The following is a 23581-nucleotide window of genomic DNA, read 5'->3' as shown; positions in this document are numbered from 1 at the left end:
CAAGTCCATGATTCAAGGCTTATAAAGGTAGAATATAGACTGTTCTTTTGACTAGACACTAAGATATAGTTATGATCCAAGGCACTTAAAGTAGCATCTGAGGTGCAAGGCTGACTTAACTGCTAAATTTGGAGTTAAAATGCTGTAACATTCCCTGTTTCCGATAAGACATTGTGTTGTACTGAATAATTATGTCGTCGCTCTTACTTACTCAACTCCTCGATACAGCCAGATGGTGGATCTTTTCACCTGGGTGGTTTCGCATCTGTTAATTAGCAACTACAATGAAAGACCACATATGGAATTCCTCGCGCCAGAGGTATTGACAGTACCTTAAAAGAGAAAGGGGTGTCCGAACATCTGGATGCTAGATGTTTCTCTTTGTGAAAGGACCTTCCCACGACCCATTGGTGCCTCTGAGAGAGCATATGGCTGAACCCCGATTGGTCGAAGGAGAACTCAAATGATCAATGTAAATTAAGAGGCGGAGATTGTCGCCGAAATAAAGTGCGGAGATTTTTTTTTTTTTTTAGAGAGGAGAGAAGAAACGAATTGCAGGAACTGTTGGACTACGCCCACGTGTTCGGAGTCTGAGAAACTACCCCTGGAATGGTCGTGTTGATGAGATAAAGAACTGAGTTTCAAGAAAAACCTCCGATTTTGACTGTTGTATCTCCTCGCACAGGTGTAAATATCTATTTATTTAACCAAGATTAGAACAAGTTGTTCTTTGTATATATAGGGCTGTAAAATAAAGAATTGTCTGGAAATTCTGCTTCATTATTTGACATTTTAGTTTAATCCACATTTAAGGTTAGATCAGGGAAATACCAAGCCTTTTTTTCTCATTGAAATAAAGCAGATCTATTTAAATGAGAAATTCTTTATTAAAACGCTATTGGTTTCAAAATTTGAATAACGTTGGTTAAAAGTATAGCAGATGGGTAGATCACTTATCCCATTTTTTTTCAAGTCTTTTCTTTTAGGCATTCTAATTTTTAACTCATCGCAACCCTCGTGGGTGAAATCAATGTGTTTGCATAATTGCTTATACTTCATCGCTTCAATCAATTCAACCAAAGCTGCATAAGACTTTGAAATTCATCACTGTAAAACAGATGATATGCACAATTTTTTAAACAGTGCTGACTATCTTTTAAGATATACTATTCATATTTAAATTCAAATAATAATTCAAAATACGGATGTGAGATATGTGGTTGAATGATGAGAAGTTAAAATTCACAATAAAACAATTTAACTTTCTATTAACTCATGATATTTCCAAATGCTTCAAAGGTTTGAAAGGGCTTGTTTTCTATTTAAAAAACACTTTGAGACTCAGTATAAGTAGATTTTGATATAATGTTACCTCTAAGTAATCATATCGGCAGTCTAAATGTGCCTCGATATCCATGTAATGGAAGGAGACATTCACAAGGTTTCCCGGATCCAGACGAATATCATAAATGCACTGTGCATGTGCTGGATACGAATCTGGGTAATATGGACTGCTCAGAATGCCCGTAAGCTCTGAGTACACACCACCGCATACTGTAAGAAAAACGATATTAAATATGAATGAAATAAATTAATATTATTTTCATAACAAGTTATTTCTAATTTAATGTAAGTAGTTGTAAAAACTAAGCTATTTTCTGAGCATGAATAGTTGATGTTAGATTATGAAATCAAAAATGGTTTTAGAATAAATAATTTTTTAGAATTTAACTAGTCGCCATTGGTGACCAACTTATTCACCCGAATGATTGACTCTATAGGGTGCTTAAACTTAACATGAAATGTATTTTTTTAATTTCATTTTATAATTTGATAAGATTTAAAAAAACACATCTAATAGAATCAGTCTACTATGTGTGCAAATGAAGATTTTCCAGAAATTTCTATATTTCGAAAATACTAGGTATATTTGAACGGAGTGTAACAATGCAAGGAAGTGAAGTAAAATGTAACTGAGTTTTTGCTTTCATATCTAACTTTTGTTTTTCTTTATTTCCGTATTGTTTTCGTAGTTCAAATATAATTATTTTAATTGGAATATGGGAAATTTCATTTATTTCAATTTCACACCCTTCGACTAATTTTTAGGTTATTTTATATTGTTTTTGTATTTTATGATTACGTAAGTTTTATTCGTTTTATTTAATTAAAAATGGTTTAAAATAATAATCTGTACCCAATTGTAAATTGATTTTAATAATTAGCTTTTAAAAAGATTTTATACTAGCTTATTTAGTAAATACACTTGACTTTTCAAAGTATAAAGGACACGCTTGCTTTAAGATTAAGAGCAAACCCCGCCCTGACTAGGTATCCTATGTAAATCTAATAGTTATTATCGTAACAATAACATAAGAATTGAGGGTATATATCTTCCTAAGAAAGAAGAAGATAGTCCAGTCATTGAAATGAAGGTAACATAATTCCCAAATTAAGAATAAACCCTGCTCTGCTTAGGCATTCGATGTAAAGTTAATGATAGTCATCTTAGCAATAACATAAGAATTTAAGGTGTATATTCCCAAGACAGAAGATGATAGTCCAATCATTGGAATGGTAATAACATAATACCAAACTAAATATTGCTACTTGTCCAAGAGAAGTGACAGTACTTGAATACACAACTATCTAAAAACAGAACTAAAACAGAGTTTATTGTAACATCAAACAAAGATGTTTGCCAAAGAACCCAAAATTGTAATTCACTGATTGTGACATAAATACACTATATAAATCAGGTTAGCTACGAAATGTTATTGCTGGTTATTGTCTTACTAAAAAAGGATCTTTAAATACACACATTTACATTCAATAAAAATAATAATAAATGCCAGCAATTAGAAGTAGTTGATAATAAAATAAATTGTTACGAGGAAAATATTACCACTTTGTCATCGTTTGCAAAGATTGTTTAGAATGTTTTTTGACTGCTTAAAGATGATGCAAAAATCAATTCATCTGAATTTAACAAAGAAGAATTTATAATCCTTACTTGTTTTATATTCGGCTTTGAAACCGCTGTGCACAAGTGAGTTGTCAGTTCTAAACCTAATAAAAAGCTGATTGGTGTTAGAAAAGAGTTCTGGAGGTGGATTCCACCCGCAGTATCGCCCTAGCAAAGGCGCACTGTCCGAGTTTCCACTGTAAATCTGAAACAAATGAAAGAATGTTATACAATCTGATTTTAATATGGTAAAAAAAATTTCATACTATGAACTGAACACCTAGGGTTTTAAATATTATTAACCCATTTCGGAAACCAGATGTTTCGGCGGGAATGTTCATTGTGTTTGATTTAAATTGTTTCTTATGCATAACTTGATTTCATGATTCTCTTAAAAAAGCAGCTTGCTTAACCCCTTAACTGTTTTATTTTCTTTACTATCTAATAAGATGACATTTTCTATTTTGGGAATATTTTCTTATTTTGATTCAAACGGAAATCCACTGAATACTTGACTTATCTATGCATTCGAAGTAATTTTAATACTGAATTATAATCGTTATGAATGGTTTATTTTTTGATTACGACTATCAAAATTCGATAAATCGATGCACGTATGGCACTCGGGCAAAACAGTTAAGCGGTTAATGAAGCCGAGTTCAGATGTATAGTAAAATTAAGAACTTAGGCGTCCGAGTAATCTATTTAAAACTGCACTTTATTCCTTGCGATAATGCAGTTTCTTGATGTAAGCTGGACAGATTATAAACAGATATTTTTACTTTTATACCTTTAAACAAGCAGTAACAGTCTCCCCAAAAATTTCTCGCATACTCTCTAATAAAGACGTTATCCCCGAGAACGCCTTGCATTGTATTGGCGTACAATACGCTACGAAATATTAGTCTTTGGCATGAATTTACTATTTTTACAGAATCTATTGTATAATGTCATACTTAGGGAATCATACTTATGAAGCTTCTCTGCAATCTCACGTGTTGTACTGTGACGATCCGAATCGATTATTGCTTTTATTAGGTCGTCATCAACTTCAACTGGACGACCAGAGCGTTTTTCATCTTTGAGTGAAAAATCACCAGAACGAAATTTGGCAAACGAATTTTGACACTGCCGTTCTTTTAAGGCTTCGTCACCATAAACAGCACATAACTTTTTACGAGCTTGTGATGCGTTTTTCCCTTTGCGGAAATAAAAAAGCAAAATATGACGAAAATGTTCCTTTTGATTTTCCATTTTTCAACGAACGCCAAACGAAAACTACGCAACCGATCAAAAAACTTTTTTTACTGATTGACAGCTGAATTACCAACTATCAAATAACAAAATGTGTTTTACATTTGTATACCTAAAAATTCAACTGAAGCGATCTATGAGTGAAATCCGCAATTACTTAGTTGCCAACCCAATATAATGTCATACTTAGGGAGGGTTTTGGTGAATTATCCCTAGCATGCGGTTAATAGTATAAAAAAAAAATATATCAATTTTCCGTTTTAGAAGCGTTTTCCCAAACCGATTGAAACAAAACATTTTACATAAAATTAGATTTCTAATCACAAAATTCCATCCAAATTTGATATATACGTCAGTGTGTGCTTGAGTAACACATTTATATGTTTCTGTAAGTACAGACTTATAGACAGTCAAGACTTTGTTGGATTTGGCTCAATATTTGAAGGATCTCTATATTGGAGATGTCAAATCTATGTACCAAATTTTATTCATATTGTTCTCTTAGTTTTGTACTTATAGTGTTAACTTTTATTAGAATAGCTGAAAGTACAGACTTCCTCGGAACGGATTTTGCTCGAAATTCGATTAAAATCTACAAATTTGATATAAAGACCATATATCAAATTTAATACGTCTAACTAAAAGTACTTCTGAGTTATCTTTTTCAGACAGACAGACAGATAGACATTTTTCAAAAATGTGCTTTTCGAAATCAAAAAGGTCTAAAATGTGGAAATTCGTCAAAATCTCGATATCTAATTTTTTGATGATTATTGATGATTTTGATGATTATTTTTGATGATTTCTCTACTAGAAAGAAAAACTTGTACTAGTATATGAGAAATCAAAAATGAACGAAACTCAAGAGATTAAATATTTGATGAAGCAATGAAAATGCTTCAATTAAATGCTTTGCAGCAATGAAAATGCTTCGTTGTAGCAATTAAATCTATTATTGAATTTTGGATAAATATATTTTTTTTAAAAATTGCCAAAATTCTGGGAAAAATCACGTGGCAATTAAATTGGTTAATTAAAAATAAGTGTGCTAAGTTTTAAAATAAAGCTAAAAATTTCTGCCATGTAATGTCATTGGTAATATCAAGATTTCGCTTCATTTTCAATGAATTAAAATTCTAATTTAAAAATAGTAACATTGTTGCTGTGAGTTTGGCTTCACAACCGGATTTATCACCCAATGCTTGTTTGGGAAGTTTAAATTCTCGAGGTCCATCAAAACTTGGTTCTTGAGATATGTGAGAATTTCTAGAATGTTTCGCCTCGCCAGAATATAAAAGATGGACAGTTGTATTAAAATTTTAATATTAGAGATGTTAAGCTATATAACGCATGAAGCCAAGTCAGTTCTGCGACATTTCTGATTTCTCATATAATATAATGCATGCTGTATTGTGTTTTCAGTTATATAAGCAAACTTCTAATACGAGACATTTTGCTGCAAAATTTTCTGTCAATTGAATTACTTTAAATCAAAGAATTTGTGCCATCATATGGGCTTCCTTTAAGATTTTAAGACAGTACATAGTGGGACTATACAGGGAGATTCATTAAGAAGTATACAACTTCCAGATGCTATAAACAGTAACAGTTAAAGATACGATCCAACTTAGCAAATTGTAGGGTAGATTTACTCTTAAAGATTGTTAGAAGTAACATAGGTAGCAGCATGTGTGTCATGTGACTAGTCAGTCGGAATGGCGTCTGCAGTGGAGAAGTCTTTTTTGTGTTCTTCAATTTAGCAAAACGAATTGGGCAACTGTTTTGCAATGGTCTTTTCGATCGCAATTCGGAGAAGTTCCAATTAGAAAATCTATCCATCAATCAATGGCATGAAAAATTTAAAACTCTCGGCTGTTCGTGCAAAGGTATAAGTCCTGTACAACTGACTATATCGCAAGAAGTCGGCATTCAACAAAGCCTGGAAAAATCCAAGCAGAGGTGAAGATTTCTCAGTTTCCAGATATGCTCAGTCGTGAAGTGTAGATATCTCAGCCCACCGTCTGCAGAATTTTGAGAAAGAAGCTGAAAATGATTCCATACGAAGTGCATAAGTTGCAAAATCTGAATGATTGAATGACAAACAAAAGAGCTTTGAATTTTGTGCCTATATTCTGCTCCGTTTTGAAAACGATTATTTTGCCTATCACTTAGTTTTTATTGATCGAGAACCCTTTCATACCTATGGGAAAGTATACGAACACAATATTTCCTTTTGGGGAAGAGAGAATCGCAAATTCACAGTGCAGCACATGCGAGATTTCCTTAATATAAATTTGCTCTGTGCAGTGTCCAGGAAAAAAATGTACTGCTCCTTCTAAGAGGTATCACATACAACACCTTTGTTACAGGTGACATATAATAATAATAATAATGCATTGTTCTTAATTTATAGGGCATTGAACACTGTATATTTCTTTATGAATCATCCTGCATTTAGTAGCCATTCATATTAAGATTTTGACTGTCAAAAGTACCTCCAAGTAATCAAAAGAGCAATTGCTGTGAGGCTCCAAATTGAATTCCTGGAATGTGAGTTTTAGTCGGTTGTCAGGATGTATCCTAATCAGCCATTCACAGTTTAGATTATTTTCGTAAACATCCGGAAAATTCGGAGAACTGATTCTGCCAGTCGGGGTTGTTAGAAGTCCTCCACAACCTTGTACATCTGAAATGCAATTTTGAACTATTAATTATAGACTAAAGAGATAGAAAATTTAAAATTCTACAGAAATGGTATCGACAACATAATGTTTTTTTTCTTTTTTGTTAATTTAACAAAATTGTATAGAGTAACGAGTTAACAATCTTTCACATCTTAAGGCACCTTTTTCGATTTCTTTGTTTTTATAGAAAATCATTTGTTCTGTCTGTTAAACTATTGATTTGGAATGCATTTATCATTGATTTGGAATGCGCTTATCATCGGTATAGAATACACTTATCATTGGTATGGAATGTTCTTATCATTGATATAGAAGGCTCTTATCATTAGTATGGAATGCTCCTATCATTGGTATAGAATGCTCCTATCATTGGTATAGAATGCTCCTATCATTGATTTGGAATGCTCTTATCATTGATCGAATGCTGTTATCATTGTTTTGGAATGCTGTTATCATTGATTGGGAATGCTCTTATCATTGGTATGGAATGTTCTTATCATTGATATGGAATGCACTTATCATTGATTTGGAATGCTCTTACGTTGATTTGGAATGCTCTTACGTTGATTTGGAATGCATTTAATTTTATGAATTAAAATTTCAGCTTATTTTTGATAAGATTGAAGTATATCAATTTAATGGAAACGATGCACCTAATTATTGTACAAGTAAATTTTAAAAATTCCCCTACAACGAAGTAAAAGTGGATGCGATGACTCTAATTGGAGGCAAATGTACAAAGAAAGTAATTTTTTTCGTCTTAATTTTAACATTTACAAATGGACGCAGTTGAATTGTTTGATAGTAATTAGTTTGATTTTCAGTATAACAGCAAAAATATTGTTGCAGATTGTATATAAAAATAAATTTAAAACAAATTGTCAAAATTAGAGGAAAAATAGTACAGGAAAGAAATAACCGTTAATGACTAGAAAATATCTCATGTTATAAAAAAAATAATTTTTTAAGATTATTTTTACTAAAAAAATAAGCAATTAAACTTGTTTTATTTTTATATTTTAATCAACGTATAGGCGTTATATTTTAATCAACGTATGTGCATTATATTTTAATCAATGTATGTGTTTTATATATTAATCAACGTATGTGTTTTATATATTAATCAACGTATGTGTATTATATTTTAATCAACGTATGTCTATTATATTTTAATCAACGTGTCAACGTTAAAAAATAATTATTATTATTTAAAAGAATATGATTTTAGATTTTTAATTTTAAAAAGATTATCATCATTTTTATGGTGGTTTTAATTCAAGAAATTTTGATTCATAAAATTATTGAAGAAGTAAATGTTAATTAACCCTTCTTATTGGCGTCTCTTGATCATGGGAAGTAACTTTCTTCGATTCGCTATGTGAAGAATTTGCTATTGCGGAAAAAAATTATTCAAACATTTTAAATTTTATTCCATTTTGTAGATTTCTTAGCATATTTTTATTTCTTTAATTAATTAATTTGTTTATTTCCCTTGAAATGATTTAGTGGTTGAAAGTAAGGAATGGATGAATGAATAGGTTAGAAAAAGTAATCAATTCTTTCGTCTAGCCGGGCTCTTTTAATCACTTAAAAAAAAAAAAAAACTTCTAGACCAAGTCAAATTTTGAAAGTTTCTCTAGTTTCCTTAGAGAGAAAATCAATGTGGGGCACTTTCCTATGAAATGTAATTCGGAAGCAGAACTTTCTCTCAAAAATTTAAATAAGTCTTTTACCTCAAGTGATCGAAGATCGTTTGGACCTATCCTAATCCTTTTATTTTTCTTGACTATAATGAGTCCTTGTCAGATGGGTATAGATTAACCAAGTAGGATTAAGAAAACTTCCAAATTTTAACTTTACTTTTATTTCCTCCGATATTTAATAAGATTCTCTGTTTAATGGAATTTCATTATGGTATACATTTAATTATATATTCTTTAATTGTAATTTTACTAAGCGTTCTGTTTCGTGAAATTCTTACATGAGAGTTATTAATTTTTTAAACATAATGCCTGGTTTACATTCTGCCAGTTATAAGAGCGCATGCACAGAAAGGGACTGATTTATGCTTGCCACAATTTTAAAAGATAGATTCAGGCATTCCATGCTTGGCTATAAATTGTCGTTTTAGCGTCCTTGGAATTTTCTTTTTCACTGTGTATCGTAATAAAATGATGGATATTTACACAAACATGGTAAAATAAAAAGTCACCATACCTAAAATTGGCAAGCCATAAAAAAGAAATGGGAAATAAAATTTTAAAAAACACCACCTCGCATTAATTAATCGATGTTGAAATTTATCTATAAGTGACCAATTTTTTTTCAGGGGGGTAAAAAAACCCAAATTCTGCAAACGCATGCGCAGTAAGAAAAAAATACAATACTGCGGAATGATGTTGTCCCGTCGGGACAATTACTTCTCGTGGACCGAACAGCATTTTTCAGCCTTTCTACTCATGCGTTGCCTACTGGTAGTCTTATAACTGGCTGAATGTATACCCAGCATTAGTTAAGTTCTCAAATTGATGCCTATTTTGTTATTTTTAAATATTAATAAACTAAAAGAAACACACTTAAATGTTTACTACTATATACATTTAAATAAAAGTAACTTTCGTTCAGCTTTTAAATATTCAAAGAATTAAGTTAATTCCTTTTCACATGTTGAAAATACGCACAAAGCCGTATATCTTACTCGATTGAGATGAATACGTGATATGAAATCCACCATATTGTCCACTATTGTCTGAATGGAATACCACGAGAGCCGAGTGTCCAGAAGTAGTTAAAGGAGGTGGAGTTACAGAGGTACAATAGGTTCCTATGACAGGATCTGTATCTGAGGCTCCATCATAGACCTATACAGATAAAGGAAAATTTCCGGAGGTTCAATAATCTAATATATAAAAAGTAAATTTTGGTTGTTCGTACCGTATGCCCTGCCGAATCATCCGACCGATTGCAATGAAGGTTTGTCAACTTATTGCTTGCACTCAGGCGAAAGTTATATTTTAAAATAGACAATTGACAAAAGACAAACGTACATGTCATTCGGAGTTGATCGCACATATATCAGGTAAAATAAAATTATTATGATTGATGCTAATCAATATGAGTGAAATGAAATCAAAAATATTTTGTGAAGGCGCTAATTTTTTCTTCTAATTAATGAATAGTCATTTACACAGGATGTTGTCATTCAGCGTGCACAATATTTTGTCTGCGCAAACTGCACATATTATTCAGAGTTCATTATTATCGTTATTATTATCGTTGCCAATCAAGTTAAGTTATATATAATGGAAATTTTCTAGTGCAAACTGTAATTTTTCTATCTATTCAGAGAATCGACAAACTATAGTTCAGTTATACAAGCATATATCGTGTTAATGGCTTCGACTAAAATTATGTTCTTACCCGTTCATCACTTAATAGATCTACCAGAGCAGCACATAGAAATAAGCGAATTAGAGCTGCTCAAACGAATAAGGAACGACAAGCGAGTAATAAAGCAGAATTACGAATTGCAAATTCAAGTGCTTCGGAATCTCAAGATCAAGATGCGGCAAGAATCGAAAGACAACGTTAACCGATCACGGGCATCAGAATCAGAAGACCAACAAGCATCTAGAAGCCAGGCAACTATTCTTAACGGAAAGTCGATTGGAGAAGATGTGCTCATTCCACGCATTCCCATTATTCCCACCGACATGCCTTTTTAATTTCAAACGACTACATTTCCCCATTCTCGATGACCATCAACAAGGCGCAAGGTCAATCACTTCAAGCGTGCGGATTGAACTTACAAAATCCATGTTTTTCACATGGTCATTCGTATGCTCGAGGCTTACGAGTCGGACAGTCAAGAAATTTGTTTTTTACTGAAGACGGAAATATAAAAAAAATATTGTCTACCCTAAGACCCTTGAATAATAAAGTTAAAAAAATAGAATAAATTTTATTTGTACTTCTCCTTTATATATCATTAAGTTTCGATGAATGTATTCATTGTCCATAAGAAAATAAATATCGTTTTTCTCACATTTCTAATTAAACAAGACTATAAACAACTGTTTCAAATTTCAAACGACATTTCCAGAATGATTTCTTCTGCTGCTTCCATGCGCCTGGTTTCAGCTAGTCATATATAAAACGGTTTATAACAAAACGAGAGCAATGACAAAAAAAAATCGACTTATTTTTTTCATGAACTGCTCAATTCCTGTTTTACATGACTTCGGACAGTAGTTGCATGAATTATTTAAATTATCTTAGGGTGTCCAACAAAATTCTAAAACGGTTTTTTTAATTATTTATATGATGTTTTTTTATTAATATAAAGATAAAATGATGAATAAAGGCGAAATTATTTAAATATATATATGTAACTTTAGAAGAAAGGCATATTTCGATGTAAAGTTTAGCATTTTACACAAATTAGGATTGCTCTAAAAAAATTGTTAGAGTTCATTTTGCTTTGTAACATATCTTTGAGTGAAACTACTGTCTAAGAATTATATTCATAAATAACAATTTTGTGTTTAATATAAGGAATTATCTATGAAATTTTGGCATTTTTTTAATAATATTTACATTGAACAATAACAAATCTATTCCTAAAACATTCAACATCAAATTCATAATTCATTACATTTTAAATAACATAGCGAGCACTCATTATAAATTTCATTGAGATATATTGATTATTTCTTGAGATATGACGATATTTGTACAGTAGGATTATAAAAAAACTCGTTCTTCAGAAAATGTATTTTAAGTTTTCAAATGCTTATAAATAAGCATCACTTACATGTCGATAGTTTGCTATAACCTGGCTTCTAATTGATATAGAAAATAAATAAAGATATAACTGGAAGCAGAAATAGGCCTATTTTTTGAAACTGCAAGAAAATAAAAATGCACATTTTCATCCAAATTCATATTTTTAACCTAGTCAGATACTTTAATACAAATAAACGTCATTCTATGCCTAATCGAACCAAATTTTCCTAAATAATTATGACGAATCAGTCCAAATTTTGCACACCTATTATATAAGACAATAAAAAGAATAGTGACAAATTTTCAAAGTTCCAGAATTAATTAAATATTAATTAAAAATTAACAAAAAGTGTCTTTTGTTACACTTTGGTGCACTCTGCCATTATATTTTATATATATTATTTTAATACATTTTTGACAAATCTTCAGCGTTAACCATCGTAGTGTTTAATATCAAACTGCGGTAAACCACAACCCCAAAAGGTAGTGGTTTAACTATGCTTAAAAGAAAGTTTAATTCAATCGATCAAATCAAACGATGACAATATTTATAAACTTAACGTATCTCCAAAGGGCACTTCAAATATGGACATGGTATGTTTCCAGTATGGTGGTCTGTTCTTACCACCCTGGTGATTACAAAAATGGTGTGGCGTAGGTTGGCTATCCCAAACGATGACGGGATGTGCCTCCAAACAGTGAGGGGGTCTACTGTGTCGCTAATGGTCCCCTAGAACTCAACCATAGTTCCCGCCTTTAGTTTTAATTTACTTATATTAACGTCCCGTTTTAAAGCAGCACTAGGGCTAATTTAAGACAGATCGCGTAATTTTGAACTGCGGTCAGATGACGAAAACGACACTTGAGCTAGCACCACTCATCCCTCTCCAAAACTTCCAAACTCCTCCCTCTCCACCTCCAATCCGTCATGAAGTTGCTTGGCCCCGACGGATTTAATGTGCACCAGACCCACTTACACGACGGTTCTTCGGTGGAAACGGGTCTCGAACCTGAAGCCCTCGGGAAGTCAGAAAGTCGGGACCTTACCATCAGGCCACCGCGGCCCATTGTTCCACCTATGTTATCGCAGAGTTCCGGTTATTCAATAAACCCTCATGACTACTGGTGGGACTGGTGTAGTTATATTTCAATATTTGCGAACAAAATTTGCAGTACTGTTATGACAAATATTAATAAATTAGGGAGAAAATGAATTGCAGATCGTTAGTTATTCGAAATTAGCTGTTTGGTAAAATGGATTACCCGAAGGGAAGAAGAGTCGTATTGGTATCGTTATATAATCCTGCAAAACCATTGGTTGGTTAAAGTCTTTAAGAATATGAGTTGCCATTATGATTTTTGAGAAGGGGAAATAGAGAATTTCTTTACCTTTGAAACAGCGATTCAGGAGTTACAGTATTTTGCAATCCCAAAGCTCTGAGCCTTTAGTAATCAGACAATTAAAGGTTAAAAGCAGGTAGAAGAGATGGAAATAAGCATATTTTAGTATAAATATATCAAGTCTATTTAATGAAGTCTCAGCGTTCCATCCAAAAATTTCGTTATGAAGAAATTTCTATATAATAAAAAAAATTTAAAAACAATAATTGAAATTACTTATTAATTTTAATTCATATCCCCAAATTAAAAAAAAGTTTATGCCTCTGTTTTATATAAGTTTATCATAAAAAAATACAATTTTCATAAAAATTTACACATTTTAAGCATTGAAACACGTCATCTATAAAAAAGAATTTTGAAACAGTAAATTTCATATATGTAATGCTATTAACTCTTTTTCTCGATACATTTTTTTCACTAACCTTTTCATTGATCAGGGTGCATACATTATATTTTTAATAGTTTGCAATATATCAGGCTTTCCTAATGTCTTCATTAATGTGAAGAAACATAATTTATTTATATATTTAAACATAATTTAGGTATTATGTTTAAATATATAAATATGCTATAAAATTTGTTATTTTGTATAAATTTGCTATGATAAGATGCACAAATATGCCATAAAATGCAGCATTTTGCCTAAATATACGAGAAAAATTGAAGGAGGGATATTATTAACTTTGCTTTATTCTCAGATGATAAGGAAAAAATGTAATAAAAATATGATAAAGATATTATTCTCTTTTATGCTTACTTTAACGTAATCGTAAGAACAGTTCGAATGCACCTCCAGTTGTAACGTGGCGAAATGAAACTGTATTCGTTTTCCTACGGGTACTCTCACCAGCCAAGCGCATGTTCTGTCATTGGGATAAACTCCAGGATAACCAGGAGAATTGAAGGATCCATAATCTGAAATGTTGAGCTCACCGCCGCATTCTGTAAAGAAAATTCATTCTTTAAAAATCTATTTGAATCATCTAAGAAGAGTAAATTTAAAAGTGACAGACAATATTTATTATTTCAAATAATAAACTGTTGTCAGAAAATTTTATTCCAAAACATTTGTTTTTTAAAAATTCTTTATCGAAATCTTTCTAAAAATGTGTAAATAACATTTAAATAATCACAAATGTATTGACTTCTTAGTTTGTACAATTTCTAATTTCCATTTGCAGATTGGATTTGTCCTAACAATGCAAAATATATGAAAAAAAATAAAGTGTTATATGAGAGAAAAAAATTTAATATAATAAAAGTAATTCATATTCATTTAGGTAATTTTGATTGCTAAAGAATTTTTCACCTACATTGCGTCGAATATTTTGGTTGTCAGCAAACTGATTATTTATTACCTGGATTCTGTGCCGTCCAGTTGAGCTTGAATCCTGTGTGAGCAACTGTTTTGTCCGATTTGAACCAGAGATAGACTTGATTGTGGGTGCTGACAATGCTACGGCCGTGAAGATTCTCACCACAGAACCGATTCAGAATCATACGAGCAGAATTTGCACCGTCATTTATTTGCAGGAAATCATACTCGCAGTTGTGGCCGCCTTCCAAATCGAAGTAGTCGAAAGTGAGATTTACCACCTATACAACATAAACATTAAAAAATGAACATATTTTTTTCGTGTTCATAATTTTTAAAAATTCTTCCTGATCTAATTAAACTATCTTAATATTCGATATCTATTTTCATAAGTCTACTATTTTATAGGTATCGTTTCTTTTTATCATGTGAGAACATGATGTTGTTTTGGTTTGGAGATTTTGAAGTCACAAAATTCACGGGCAGAAAATTGGCGATTTATTGCTTTTGAGGCATCAATTTTTCGCGTTTAGTGTTATTAAGAAATAATGAATGTTGGCACATTTGGCGCCTTATCGCCAACAAAAAGTTGCAACATGGTGCGAATGCCCGCCATGTATCCGATTCTCCTGTCTAACCAATAAATACCAGGATTGTAAGAAGTTATTGCCCAAAGAAGCACAAAGAAGAAATTGAGAATGAATCCGAAACAGCGAGGTAAAGTATCAAAAGTTTATATTGTATACATTAATTTTCAATTTTTCTAGCTGGAAAAATTAATATTGGAGCTCGAACAATTTTATAAAAAGAAAAGAAAAAAAAAAAAAAGAAAAAAACATCGCTTTTTTAAAAGATGACGATTGCAGAATAAAATAGTCCCGTGATCATTCGAAACCAGTTTAAATCGGATTTTCGCAAAACATCTTGCTTTGAGATTAATTTTTAAAGCTCGAACTATTTTGAAATCGGGGGGGGGGGCATCGTTTTCTGAATATGGACGCATGTGCGATCTGATAGTCAATTGATTGTTTCAAACCTGTTTAAACTTGTTTTTCACAATATTCTGGCCTCGAAAAAATTTTTAGAACTCGATTGTTTTTTCAGATGGACAAAAACCATCGTTTTTCTAAATGTTGTGATTGCGAAATAGGAGTCATGTGAGAGCATGCTGTTTTTCTGCCGGATTGATACCATGTGACTTAAGAAAATAATGTTCCCACATGATATTTTGAAATGTGCGACAGCATATTTCAATTTTTTTTCATTGGAATTTAAACTGATTCTCTGAAATTAATAGCCCATTGTTTAAACAAGAAAAATCAATACTTTAACTTTCACTTCCTTTCCCCCTTATTCGGTCAGATATCCAAGATTAAACATAGTGCCTGTTTTGAATAACCAGCCATTATGTTTGTTCATGGAAATCGGACAGATTATAGTCAGTCGCATTTCAACACATTTATTGTTAGCAGGCTTAAAAAGATGTGTTAGATTCCTTGCAAAATTCCCAAATATGAATCTATAGAGTCACAAGGGAAACATACTAATTAGATATCTAATCGAATCGGATTTTCAACCCATAATTCTCTGGCTTCGAAACCGTAATCTTACTCTTATGCCACCGCAGTTCTAATTGAGAGGCTTTGCCTCTTATAATTATTTATGAGATTTTTCAAACTTACTTAATTGTATTTTCAATGATGTAGCATGTAAAAACTTTCATATTTAAATAGACATAAGTTATATAATATTATTATCAACATGCTCTGACCTTGGTGTTGCTGACAGTTATAACCCATTCGCAGCTCATCATGTGATCGTAAGTGATACCTGTTTCGGGGAACTGCAGAGTACCATTATCTTGGACGAATTCCCCTCCGCAACCTGAAAAAAAAAAACACCAGTGAATTTATCTATTAGTATCATTATAAATAACAATTCAGAATAAAAGTTTAATGATATATTATTTTAACAGCTTGTCATACGAATTCATTTAACCTCCTAATCAGATACTATTTGGTAAATGTATTGTTATTTCAACTTGTTATATTTAAATATTTCCAAATAAGTATTAATTTTCATTTTAAATATGCAGAAACTTGTAGTCTGTTGCATGTGTCAAGCTTGTCTGCCTGAAAAGGTAAAAAAAAGGGGGTTGCCAAGATAAAATGACAGTTTATTGGACAATTGTTAATTTTTATAGGATAAAGGCTTAAATGAAACATCTAATATTCATCTATAAACAGGGTTTTAGCAAATGAAAAGGAACATCCTCTGTTTAAATTTTAGCGAAACATCTAGTACCTACTCACAAAGGATGTTTTAGTAAAGAAAAAGGAATTCACCTGTTTCAATTTTAAACGAAATACTTAGTTCCCATTCATAAGAGAGAGAGAAAGAGAGAAATAAAATCATTGGAATATATAATATTTCATTTCAAACATATTTCCATTGTGTTATCAAGACTTATAGTAAAAGTCTTGACAATACAGTACAGTTACCTTTGGCAATAAGCTATTTTTGGCAGGAAAATTGGCTAAATTTAACTGCAAAATAATTACTATTATTCTATTATGCTTAATATTTACGATTTCTTCAACAAATTATTTTTGAGTATTATATTGTGGGAGATATAAAAATCGTGTTATTTTAATAGCTCTACTGTTTATCGTATACATAAACTGAATCTCAGGACAACACGAACTTATCATAAATGTAGTTATCTATGATTATATCTTCTTAGTTCGCCTTGTTTTCTCATGAATCACGAAGATAATACATATAATTTTTTTTCAAGATTATCGATTATTTCCGATAAATTGAAAATCAGCACAGCACTACTTACAAGTTCATTCTATTAAAACTATTCATTAGATTCTTCGAAGAACTGAGAAATTTGATGGAAGAACCATTATTGGAGATATATAGGTGTAGTAGCTCTAATCTAAAAAACTACTACATTCGTTGCAAAACAACAATTATTTATTCAACAACTGCATACAAAATAACGATGTCAAATTTGTTAAAATTCAGAAAAAAAAGTTTCAGATCAAATGCGGTTATAATAAAAGTGATACTGAATTTGGTTTTTCAATAAGGTTATTTAATTTTCGTTAACTGGGAATTCTTTTACTGGATATTGAATACGGTAATCCAAACATGACGTATAAATTAAAATAGTAATTAAAAGCAGTAACTTTGCTCTTTCCGCAAATGTTTCGCTTACCTGTTCTACATGTATATTATGAATCTTGGACAAGGCCGTTAATGTCACATATGCTTTATTTTTATGTGTGTGTCATATGTGGAAGTTTTATTATACAGGAATCAAAGACGAGGCATGGCGAAAGAGGGACAGCCCAAGTGGTTTGCCCCCCCCCTCCCCCGCCTTCTATACATCGTGTAAAATAGCAGGTACAGCGCATGAACTTTTTGTGATTTCTGTGTTATAAAGAAATCAGAATATGTATTTCGGGCGTCTTTTTTTTCAAATTGAAACAAAAATTTTACATATAATTACAATTGTTGTAATATGATCATATAACAAATTCTTTATTTAAGTCTTTGCGTTTTTGTGTTATCGGCATTACGTATACACGAATAAATAAATTGGCAGATGGTTATCTCATCAATGGATTAGGTCTAATAACTAATACACATTTACATTTTAGTCATAAAGTTATACACCAAACATCATTTAGAACATAGAAAGGTCTTTATAAGATCTTATAAAAATATTGGAAAATTCAAACAAACTGCATTCCTCTTTATGAGATATAGTTCTTCTATTACTACTTTGATGCTGTTTCTCACAATGACCTGATAACGCATTTTTATTAATCAACGTATTATTAACTTATTTTACTTATAACGCATTTTTTTTAATCAACGTATTATTACCTTATTTTACTTATAACGCAGTTTGATTAATCAACGTATTATTTTACTTATAATGTGTTTTGATTGGTTACGATTTTTAGGGGATTGAGATGCGCGAGGATAGAACGTGGGACCTTGTGGTTCGCAGTCCAGTAACATGACCAGGATACAAAAGCAATTGATCGTGCAAAGTAGTTGTTAACTGGCTTATAAGCTATTCACTACAGACTCTCCCTCCAGGGAGTCGGAGGTTAGACGAACGATATGGCAGTTATTGTATTAGCTGTTGATTCTAATGCGCCTGTACCCATTTGTGTAGCGCCAAGCGTTATGGCGAGCGTGTTTGGGTTGCTGCGTCAAGTCAGTCTGACGAATTTGGTTGCGGGTAGATGGTGCCAGAACAGCTGTACGAAGGTTGAAGGTTCATCGTACGAGGTCACCATTTTAGGGGATTGAGATGAGCGAGGATAGACCTTGTGGCCTTGAGAACTTGAGACCTTGTGGTTCGCAGTCCAGTAACATAACCAGGATACAAAAACAATTGCTCATGCAGCGTAGCTGTTAACTGGCCTATAAGCTATTCACTACAGATTAAAAGTACGCAAATGTGTATTTTCTGTGCTTTGGTAAAAATTATATGGTTTTTTTAGGAACTCTTATTTTGATTATGAGAAATTTTTCAATGCCAATTGAAATGGAATCCATAATTTCTATACACTTTGACAGGCAGACATATTTCCTTGCCTGAATTAAATTCAAAACTGGAAGTCTGGAACACAAAATTTTTTTTGTTTAAGATTACACATCAAATTCCATCCCTTTTATTCAATTGATTTTTATGTTGGCTTGCTCACAGGTAAACAGATGGATAAAACGGCACTGAGACAAACATAATCACAAGTAAAACTCGCTTTTAAAAGTCATTTAGATATAATATTGTCAAATAAACCACAATAGCTAGAAATCGCCGTGGCTCACACTGCAGACCATCTCATTTAAGATCGGTTGGTCCATGGTTCGAATCCCAGCCGTGATATTTTATCCAAAAACTGGAATTCTTTTATTTAAATTGTAATTTATTGTTTATTTAAGATCAGGAAGGTTCCAGATCTTTCTTACATATTCAAATTCAATTGTTCTCGAACATTCTATATACGTATAAAAGCTGAGCTCCATCAGTGACGGATAAGTTCTCAGTCTCGTGCAGTTGCGAGTTGCTTCCTTCTAATAAATCTAATTTTTTGCTTAAACTAAAGCAGCGTTCACACGAGGCCAACTATTGCGCGAAATGGAAGGTCACGCCTACCTGAAGATGATCACGTGACCACAATGGGGTAATGGCAAATAGTAGTCCCGATACGCCTACTTCAGGAAGGTCACGTGACCCACAATGGGTCAATGGCAAATAGCTGTCCCGATGAGATTACCATTTGCCATGGTCCTGTTGGGGTCACGTGACCTTCCTGAAGTAGGCGTGGCTTTTCATTGTGCGCAATAGTTGTGAACGCTGCTTAACGGCGTCATCTTCTTCCTGATAATATGTGAAAATTATCAAAATCTCAAGATCAAATATTTTTGATGAATTTAATCATTCAAATAAGAAAAAAAAATGAAAATTAATACAGGATATTATATCAATCTTACTGCTTGTTCTCTGGGCACAAGTGGGTCCTTCAAAACCGCTTTGGCAATTGCAGATGAATCCATTCGGAGTCCGGGAACAGACACCATCATTCTGGCACGGGTTAGTGGCACACATATCAATTTCTTCTTGGTCGCAAAGTGTTCCGGTAAAACCAAAGTTGCAGGTGCAACGAAAAGAACTGCCCACATCCTAAGAGAAAATAGAAAATAAATTTTTTTTTAAATTAAGCTTTGCAATTTTTTTTATTTAATCTCCTTCGTATAAATTTCATTTTTTAAGGATTGAATATTGTAAATATTGCTCCTATGTTCAGCTAAAAATTGGTCGTAGGGATGTGTATTCCTGATTGCAATCCAATAATTTTATAATTTTGAAACACAACTATAATTTAACAAATTAATATTAGGTAAATTTTAATTTTTTGTGGGAATTGCCATCTGTAACTGAATTTGAAAAATGAATGAATTTCAACATTCATAATATATAGGGCAATCAAATATAATATATATTAAAAGCAAAAGAAAAAGAATAGAAAGGAAAGAAGAAGAAAGGGAAAAAAGAAAAGAAAGAAAAAAAAACGTACATTTTTATTGACATATTAAAAAATAGAAAATAATTTAAACATGTTTATCATTATTTTAATTTTTAATTTTTTTACGACTAAATTATAATTTGATAGCAAGTATAATTTTTCTTTTACAGAATTGTTTTTTCAATTAAATTTAATTATTGGAGCAGAATTGTGTGACTTGCAGCATATTTGGATTTTTTTTTCTTTTATCTGAACAACAATACACGTTATATGTTTCGTGACTGCTTTGATTGATTCTTAATTTTCGCTGCCTTGTTATTATTTTTTTAAAAAAGAACACGGATGAAAAGTATTAGGGTGTCCTAAAAGTTTCTTTCTCATTGCCTTATCTGGCTGTGCTTGTGTAAATATGCAGGTTTATCTATTAATCGTCTATGTCAATGATTTCATTCGTACCAGAGCTCTACTACACCCCAAGAAAAGTTCTTTTGATCGTTTGGTGGGATTGGAAAGGCGTAATTTTCTACGAACTCATTCCTCAAGATGAAACAATAAATTTTTCGAAATACTGTCATCAACGGAATCAACTGAAAGCTGCCATAGCAAAAAATCGACCAGAATTAATAAACCGACGAGGCTTTGTTTTTCATCATGACAACGCGAGACCGCATATTGTATTAGTCGTAAGAGAGCAGTTCTTACAGCTTAAATGGGATGTTTTACCGCATCCTACACACTCTTCAAGTCTCACTCCATCTGATTAATACTTCTTTCTGCCCTTAAAAATTCTCTTTGCGATAAGCACTTTAAATACATCAGCGAAATAAAAGCACATCTCGAGGATTATTTCTTGTCCTAAACACAAAAATTTTGGAATGAAGTCATAATGAGGCTTCCTGAGATATGGAAGATGGTAATAGAGCAAAAGGGTTCTTATATAACAAAATAAATAATATCTTAAACAGTAAATATAGTGTATTCATTTCATATTAGAAATAGAAAAGAAATTTATGGGATTCCCTAATACAAATCATTTCAGTATTCTGAGACTGCCACTTTTCCACGATTCATTTTCTTTAAGGGGTGAGGCAAGGAAGAATGAATGTATTTCCGGAATTCACCTTTGACCTTATATTCCCCTATTTAGATATGCACAAAAGGAAATGAAAGATGACTTTCTCTGTACAAAGGCAGATAAATGTGGAGGCGAAGCTGTATTTTTAGAAGGCCGTTTCTGAGTTTACGTTTTTCTGGAATAAATTTCGTGCATTCAAATAACAAATGTTTAACATGCAGGATTGCACTAGCGTAGCACGAACACGAAATTGAAGCGTTTTAAATATGCTTTAAAGTTTCCATGCCCAGTCAGAAACTGGGTAGAATTGAAATTAGAATCAAAATAGTTAGCCTTTAAGCGTATCTGTATGGCAGGAATAAATTTCTTATTAAATTGTGTGTTAGTCGATGCTTGATATAAGGTATTCCATTCAGATATAACCTCTTCTTTCAAGACATTCTTTAAATAAGATTTCGGAATACTCATCAGAATGAAATCAACTAATTTTGTTGCTTTTTTGGCAAGCGAATCGGCGCATTCATTAGCATATGACCTCTAACAAAAGAAAAGAAAACTTGCACACCTCTGCCTCGAAAAAAACTCAGAAGGATTGCATTTTAACAATTACTTGGTTTAGGATATCGATGCTAAAAATGGGTCATTGGCCTTATTTTTAAATTATAGAAGCATGTAAATTATACATGCACATGAAGGAAATAGGAAAGAATGTTTTATATTTTGAAAATTAGCTTAAGAGCCAACAACAAATTTTTACTTTCATATTCACATTCCAAAATATACTCGATATATTTTGGGATACACTGTATATAAAATACATAGTATATGAATATACCGTGTGTATTTTGGAATATATTATATATAAATATACAAAATATCATATATTAGTTAATTCTATGTAATAATATATGATATTTTTCAATCTAACTAGTCCTTTAAACATGTATTATTACCTAGAGATAATTAATATATGATATTTTTCATTACAACTAATCCTTTAGACATATATTATTACATAGAATTAACTAATATATGATATTTTTCAATCTAACTAGTCCTTTAAACATGTATTATTAAATAGAGGTAACTAATATATGATAATTTTTCAATATAATTAGTCATATAATTAGTTCAATATAATTTAAGCATATTATTAACTAGTTATAACTAACAGATGCATAATTCTTGCAACTAATACAGCGCAATTATAATGAAAAGAATTTTATGGTTGAAGCAAAAACATATATTCAGAAAAATCCTAACAAAATGCAGGTTTGATTGCTTTTTTTTTCTCAATATAATTAGTCCTTTTAAACATATTATTACTTAGTTATAACTAACATATGCATAATTCTTGCAACTAATACAGCGCAATTATAATGAAAAGAATTTTATGGTTGAAGCAAAAACATATATTCAGAAAAATCCTAACAAAATGCAGGTTTGATTGCTTTTTTTTTCTCAATATAATTAGTCCTTTTAAACATATTATTACTTAGTTATAACTAACAGATGCATAATTCTTGCAACTAATACAGCGCAATTATAATGAAAAGAATTTTATGGTTGAAGTAAAAACATATATTCAGAAAAATCCTAACAAAATGCAGGTTTGATTGCTTTTTTTTTTTTTTTTTTTCGTTGTCAGGGTGACTTCTTTAATTATATTTTTAGAATTTTCATTTAGATTTTTAGATTAAAATATTTTAGAATTTTATAGTTTTCAGCCTTTTAAACTTACACAATTTATACATTTTCATAGTGAGTAAAATATCACCTATTTTATAATACCGAAAAATTTAGGACTTTCTTTTCAGCTCAATAAAAACACCACTTTACTTACATGACATGTTCCAGATACGCACGGATTACTGGCACAGTTCATTCCAAGTGACGCGGTGCATCCATTGGGCCCTTCCCCGTTCCCTATGTACCCTGCCGGACAGCGGCACTCTCTGTAGGTTCCGACTATAGCTGCAAAAAAGAAACAAATTCTATGCTTATTATTGCAATGCAACGGATTGTAGCATCCACAAAAATTTGTTT

General features: G+C 31.6%; 1 protein-coding gene across 2 annotated transcripts in view; it reads right to left on the bottom strand.

The window, feature by feature from the left end:
* The window catches only part of LOC129975650 (cubilin-like), a 176167-nt gene that overhangs the window by 123845 nt on the left and 28741 nt on the right, over positions 1–23581 (bottom strand). For both annotated transcript variants that reach the window (XM_056088750.1, XM_056088751.1), the window contains exons 13-21: positions 23379–23509; positions 19928–20117; positions 16176–16288; positions 14448–14685; positions 13847–14031; positions 9602–9764; positions 6715–6905; positions 3014–3170; positions 1373–1554 (exon numbers count right to left, since the gene is read on the bottom strand). In XM_056088750.1, coding sequence (XP_055944725.1) covers positions 1373–1554; positions 3014–3170; positions 6715–6905; positions 9602–9764; positions 13847–14031; positions 14448–14685; positions 16176–16288; positions 19928–20117; positions 23379–23509 — 1550 coding nt within the window. The remainder of the gene's footprint in view (positions 1–1372; positions 1555–3013; positions 3171–6714; positions 6906–9601; positions 9765–13846; positions 14032–14447; positions 14686–16175; positions 16289–19927; positions 20118–23378; positions 23510–23581) is intronic.

This window comes from Argiope bruennichi, chromosome 7 (assembly GCF_947563725.1).
Source record: "Argiope bruennichi chromosome 7, qqArgBrue1.1, whole genome shotgun sequence".
Classification (NCBI taxonomy): domain Eukaryota; kingdom Metazoa; phylum Arthropoda; class Arachnida; order Araneae; family Araneidae; genus Argiope; species Argiope bruennichi.
The sequence above is the reverse complement of the archived record's forward strand: the minus strand, read 5'-3'. Positions and strand labels throughout refer to the sequence as shown.